The 6,956-nt window shown below is 39.9% G+C and overlaps 1 protein-coding gene across 5 annotated transcripts in view; it reads right to left on the reverse strand.

Moving 5' to 3' along the window:
- ORC2 (origin recognition complex subunit 2) overlaps positions 1-6,956 on the reverse strand; it is a 45,353-nt gene that overhangs the window by 13,881 nt on the left and 24,516 nt on the right. For all 5 annotated transcript variants that reach the window (XM_032354382.1, XM_032354385.1, XM_032354384.1 and 2 more), the window contains 3 exons: positions 6,462-6,522; positions 4,385-4,578; positions 2,889-2,987 (listed from right to left, as the gene is read on the reverse strand). In XM_032354382.1, the coding sequence (XP_032210273.1) occupies positions 2,889-2,987; positions 4,385-4,578; positions 6,462-6,522 (354 nt within the window). The remainder of the gene's footprint in view (positions 1-2,888; positions 2,988-4,384; positions 4,579-6,461; positions 6,523-6,956) is intronic.

A 6,956-nucleotide genomic window follows, 5' to 3' on the forward strand; every position in this document is an offset into this window, starting at 1 on the left:
CTCCCAAATGAGCTACCCCGGCACTCCTGCTTTCTTAAAAATTTTTAAGCATCGTTTTCAGTACAAATATATAACAGTAAAGAATTTCCCAAGTTTTGTTTAGAACCATTTCCATGATTATAAATTCCAAATATAAGGCTTTAATTTCTAAAAAGATCATTACCGTAAGTAGATGATTAAACCTGCCTCCCAGCTTTTACAACAAATCCAAAGAGATTTTTTTTTAAATTTTTTTTAAAAGATTTTATTCATTTATTTGACAGAGAGAGAGAGAGAGAGATCACGAGTAGGCAGAGAGGAAGGCAGCGAGAGGGGGAAGAGCCCGATGCAGGCCTCGATCCCAGGACCCTGGGATCATGACCTGAGCTGAAGGCAGAGGCTTAACCCACTGAGCCACCTAGGCACCCATCCAAACAGATTTTTAAAAACCTACGAATTTGAAGAAATGTGAAAGCTTATGGTAACAGTGAAATATGAATTCTCAGAAAACATTAAAGGTTCTTTATAATTTACCATTATCACTAGTAAAATAAACTTGTATCTTTGTTTCTCTACCAAGAGCTGCTGCTGCTGCCTTTTTTTTTTTTTTTAAAGTAGGCTCCACACACAGGATGGGGCTTGAACTCTTGACCCTGAGATCAAGACCTGAGGTTGAGTCAGTAAATCCCGCTCTACTGACTGAGCCACCCAGATGCTTCATTAACATTTAATTTTTAAAAATTTTTATTTATTAAATATCTCTACCCTCAATGAGGGGCTCAAAACAATGATCCCAAGATCAAGAGTCACAAGTGCCAGCCAGGTAAGCCCCAAAGCTTCTTCTAACAAATCCATCTTTGATAAGTACAGCAAAGTTTTGTGTTTTTCTTTCATTTTTTTTTTTTAAGGTTTTATTTATTTACTTGACAGACACAGGGAGAGAGGGAACACAAGCAGGGGGAGTGGAAGAGGGGGAAGCAGGCTTCCTGCCGAGCAGGGAGCCCCATGCGGGGCTCGGTCCCAGGACCCGGGGACCATGACATGAGCCAAAGGCAGACGCTTAACGACTGTGCCATGTAGGTGCCCCCAGATTTTAAGGAAGTGCCTGGGTGGCACAGTGAGATAAGCATCCAACTCTTGATCTCAGGTCGGTTCTTGATCTCAGGGTTGTGAGAGCATGGATAGGACTTAAAATAATAAATGAATGAATGAATAAGATTTTATTTTTAAGTAATCTCCACACCCAATGTGGGACTCAAACTCACAATTCCAAGATAAGAGTCACATGCTCTACTGACTGAGCCAGCCAGATGCCCCAGTATGGCAAAGTTTTTTAAACAATAACGTAAATAAACTGCAGAACGTACATTGCCCGGTACCCAAAACTTAGAAATTCATGCTGGTGAATCAAATATAGCTCACTGTCTGAAAAGAAAACTCTAGCAAAAAGCTATATATGCGGGGCGCCTGGGTGGCTTAGTGGGTTAAAGCCTTTGCCTTCAGCTCAGGTCCCCCCTCTCTGCCTGCCTACTTGTGATCTCTGTCAAATAAATAAAAATAAAATCTTAAAAAAAAAAAAAGCTATATATGCATTTTACCTTGGGGCTACCATTTTCCCATGATTCTATCCCTTAAGTAAAATACTATTTTAATAGTACAGGGTAGAGGTGGTTAGCTATGTCCGCAGCCAGTGCAAGGCCTTGCCTTCCCTCACTGCTGGCAGCAGGTGTTCCTTTCATTGGAGCTCTTTCGGCATCTCAGTCCTGTGAAACCCTGCTTTGACTCTAGACTCATTCCCCCTTCTCCCATGTTGCTTATATCGAAACAGATGCACTATGCAGATGTTAGTTCCATCTCCTCCCTGAAATAGTTTGGTTTCTTGACGTGTTTTCAGTTAGTCTTTGATCTGAGTCTCAATATCAATAAGCCAGCTGACAAAAACAGAAACAATGACATCGCATCATGTCTTCTAGGTCACAGCAGCTTATCCTCTATATATCTCTTTTCTGTGTCTGTGAGAAGCCCTGTATACCCTAGAAAACCGCAAAAATTCTAGTTTAAAAATAGTTAAGTCTCCAAGCTCTTGGAGCCAGTAACAATCTCTTCTTGACCCAGATTATCCACCCCACTTTCTACTGAAAAATTTTCTCACTCAATAGGTTCTCTCTTCTCTCTGGAGGTGATTAATCAAAACCCTGAGTGTAACTGGTATTTTTTATAAACTAAGATACCAGAGCCATAGTATACAGTAACCTTGTTACCTTATGGTACTGAGCAGATTTGCCGTAATTTCAAGAAGCAGATTCATTCTGCTCTTTGCAAGGTCTGTAACTAAGAGGCCGGTCACAGTCCACTTTATGACCAGTGTGCAGTTCAATGAATATGTGAGTTCAAGAATAACAGAGATTAATGCTGCATGGATATCCAAGAAACTATGGCCCTGATGATTATCATAAATCCTGAAGAAATAATAAAGTACTTAGAGAAAAAATTTCAGTTATGGTATATCAAACAGATTTCAAGTTAACCATTTACCATTTTATATAATGAAGTATCTATCGGGTCACTTTAATTTGTGTTTCATTTTATCAGGACAATAATTCGGTTTGTGTAAATTTACCCTTCAAATTTGTTGTTTATGCGGTGTACTTTTTATTTTTATTTATTTATTTTAAAAGATTTTATTTATTTATTTGACAGAGATCACAAGGAGGCAGAGAGAGAGAGGAAGGGAAGCAGGCTCCCCGCTGAGCAGAGAACCCGATGCGGGGCTCGATCCCAGGACCCTGAGACCATGACCTGAGCCGAAGGCAGAGGCTTAACCCACTGAGCCACCCAGGCACTCCTGCAGTGTACTTTTTTGTTCACAATTTAAAAAAAATATAGAAGCAACATTCCTTACAACATACCTGATCCAGTTTGGCTCGCTTTAGTTTCTGCAGTGTTCTGTCAGAGGTCAAAACTTTTGAACTGCTATGAGCTTCAAAATATTCTTCTACCAAATCACTCTGAAAGCGGATACAGCAAAATCAATTCTTAGTTTCAGATATTTTTAAAATTCTGAAGAATTTTTAATTTTTTAAAAGATTTTATTTATTGGGGTGGGAGGGGGGTAGAGAGAACAAGCAAGAGGCCAAGAGCCAGGGCAGGGAGAAGCAGACTCCCTGCTGGGCAGGGAGCCTGATGCGGGGCTCAATCCCAGGACCCTGGGATCATGACCTGAGCCTAGAGGCAGACGCTTAACCCACTGAGCCACCCAGGCATCCCTAGATATTTGATTTTGTTTTGTTTCGTTTTTAAAGATTTTATTTATTTATTTGACAGAGAGACAATGAGAGAGGGAACACAAGCAGGGGGAGTGGGAGAGGGAGAAGCAGGCTTCCCACGGAGCAGGGATCCCAACGTGAGGCCCAATCCCAGGACCCGGGGTCATGACCTGAGGCAAAGACAAATGCTTAACGACTGAGCCACCCAGGTGCCCCTAGATATTTGTTTTTATCAAAACTAGACTATAACATTAGCATAAAAGAGGATACATGAAATTCTTTATTTGGCACTATTTTCTTGTTGAAGCAACACTACAGATTAAGGACCAAGGACATCTAATTCTAGTAGTAAAACTGAGTAACTCTTAGGATCATAAAAGTTAAAGAAATGACTAGATGGAAGTAGTCTGTTCACAAAAACGATTCCTAAGTTCCAACATAAAATTTCCATTCGGACTCCTATCGGGACCTTCATTTTGCCTTACATAGTTCTAACAAATTCTTTAACAGCTGAAGAACTGGAAATGAGGAAGATATCGGCCATAAAGTAAAAGACCAGCTTACTGTTGCAGTGAAATGGCTCGCTACTTGTTCTGCGGACGTGGGGCAGGACTCACCGCCACGGGGGTGAGAAGGGATGGAAAACCTTTCAAGCGGTATAGGCTTCCTAGACTCCCCGGAATCTTTACACACAGCACCAGGTAATGAGCTTTTTCTCAGGCCACGGCGCTTACAGTGTTCTTCCCAACAACTCAACACGACCCACAGCCACTTCACTTACCACTTGTACTGACCTGAATATATCAGCAATGTTATAAAAACAAAACTATCTAAAAAGGTATTCACTGAAAAGTCTTGCTTCCAATGATCCAATCAAAATTTATTTAAAAGCTCATTTTTATACAACTGAACTGAGATGTCACCTTTAGCATGTGGCACTGATACATGATTATGAATGCATACAGGCAAAACAGAAAGTTCGGAAACAGACACAATACAGACGGGCATACTTATGGGAAAGACTAAAAATACAGAAGTAGAGAAAAAAAATTATGTTGATCCCCCAAATGAATCTCTTTAGGGTAGCTTAGCTTTAAGACAGTACACAATTTTTCTTTAAGGTTAAAGTCTCCACTTACTGTTTTATCTCTTTTCATTTTCTTAGAAGGTGTTTCTTTGCAAACAGGAGCTGACATAGCTCTATTCTGAGATGGACTCTTTTGGCTCAATGTGACTTCGTCAGTGTCCTCTTCACGTTCTTGGGCAACGCCATCATCATCTTCTGAGTTGGAAGCAGAATATTCGCTTTCAGTGTCAGAATGAGACCTTGGACCTGGCGGGGGGAAAGCAAGTGGGAACATTTGAGAGTCTGACGAGAGGCAGTAGAGGGTAATGGAAAGAGCGTGGACTTTGAAATAAGAGAATTTCACTCCTGGTTTTGTCATTACTTTCTGATTTCCCCAGAGCTAGTTAGTATATAAAGTTTCCTGAGCACCAGTTTCCTCATTTCTCAAATGAAGCTCACAGTGCCTAATTTAATGAACCATTGTGAAGATCACACGGAAAGGTACACACAGCAACTAACAATGCCTGACATCCAGGAACTGTTAATCGTACCTAGTATCGTTTTTTCTTCTTCCTTGCTAACGAACTCTCATTTTGTAAAATGTGGCAATGTGTCTCACCCTAAGGAATAAATCATCATGTAATTATCTTTTCTTCTGTCAGATACTTGTTTTCCCAGCCTCTTTTGCAACTAGGATTGGCTATGTAACCCTTTGATCAATGACACTTAAGGTAAAATTACTTGAGGTAAAATAGAAGGTTCTGGGAACTATTTCCCTCACTTATGGAGGGAAAGTCCCTTATCTATACCAATAGCTTAAAGGTAAAAAAGCCATTTGCAATATGAAGCAGAAATTTTGGGTTTTTTCGGTTTTTCGGTTTTTTCCTCAAACCGAAAGAGGGAAAATGCTGGTGACAGAACAAGAAGATAGGAAGAACCTGGGTCCTTTATGACACTGGAGTTACCTCAACCATGGAATGGTCTATCCCTATACTTTTCATGAAGTGAGATAAGTATATGTCTACAGCTTAAGCCATTATTGTAGAATTTTCTGTTGCTACCTATACAAAAAACACCATCCTTAATTGACTCAAAAAATGGTAGCTACTATTCTAAGTATTACTAACAGACAGGCACATTCCATCCCAGAGCCAATACAAGCATTTTATTTTTAAACAAGCCATAGCAACTTCCACTACTGCCCAGAAATAATAAAGCTAGTTTTACACTCAGGAAGAATAAAACTACTTTACACTCAACAAAGTAAGTTTAAAACTTTTATAAAAAGTTAACTTCCAAAATAAGAAAGTTCTTAAGCCAAATCAGTATCAATTTCGAACAACATATACATTTCAGAATATCTAGAGTCCACATATAACAACACACAGGTCTAAAGGAACAGAAAAAAGGATTTGATTTTGGGAGCACATATACCTTAGCAGAGTCATTTTTATACTGACTGCTGCCCACAGCAGATGCATGGGTTAGAAGTAGCAGAAGGAGCCAGAAAACGCTTCTACCTCATTGACATGTATACTTCTACATGTCTGGAAGGGACTGAGAAGGAAGAGGAAGTTTACCTTCTCTCTAAAAGGGATGATTCTTGATCTCAGGGTCATGAGTTCAACCCCATGGTGGGCCTAGAGCTTACTTGAGGAAAAAAAAAAAAAGGATGGGGCGCCTTGGTGGCTCAGTCAGTTGGGCATCTGACTCACTCTTGATTTTGGCTCAGGTAAAGGTCTCAGGGTGGTGAGATGAAGCCCCGCACAGAGCTCTGGAGCTCCACGCTCCGCAGAGAGTCTGTCTCTCCGACCCCTCAACATCCCCCCCCACCGCCTGCTCATGCACTCTCTCAAATGAATAAATCTTCAAAAAAATAAATTTAAAAGATAACAGCAGCTAACACCGATGAAACGCACATCAGGGTCAAGCACTATACAAGCACTTTTGACATCTTTTATTTCCATTCCTCTCAGAAGGACTCCGGGGCTGGTACAATTTTCACCCCTATTTTGTAAATGAAAAGCCTGAGCCCCAGAGAGGTCTCTGTAAGTGGCAGGCCGAAGATAAAAAACAAGCAGCCTAAGACGAGAACCAACATAAACCATGACTGCCCCTTGTAAAAACTCAGTTTCAAAAGAAATACATACCTATTAATCTTTTCCTCAGACCACTAGGTGCTGCTGACAGAAGTTCACTTTTATCGCTGTTCTGTTTAAAAATAAAGCAATACGGTTTCAATAATCAAATAATAATGATGACATGTAAAGTAATGATGGATGTGTGGAAGGGGCTAGAAAAGAAAAACGTTTTGTTTTCATTAGACCACCTTTGAATTAGAAGACAATGACAAATGACTCTGTTAGGAAAAAATAGCACAAAGCAACAAAAACAATGCAACAAATTCCAAAGGATTCCTACAGTGATTCTAGAAGTTGTATTCCAGACATCTATAAAGTATTTTCTATGACGTAAGAAAAAACAAAAAGTATATGAATTAGCCTTTTGAACCACTTTCACCCATCAGATTAGCACAATATTTCTTCTTAAAAAATTGATAATATCCAATGATAATGAGTAGGTGAGGAAATGGGCACTCGTATACATACGGCAGTAGGCCTTTAGATGTGTTTCAAATTTACTGG

Source organism: Mustela erminea, chromosome 8, assembly GCF_009829155.1.
Source record: "Mustela erminea isolate mMusErm1 chromosome 8, mMusErm1.Pri, whole genome shotgun sequence".
Lineage (NCBI taxonomy): Eukaryota > Metazoa > Chordata > Mammalia > Carnivora > Mustelidae > Mustela > Mustela erminea.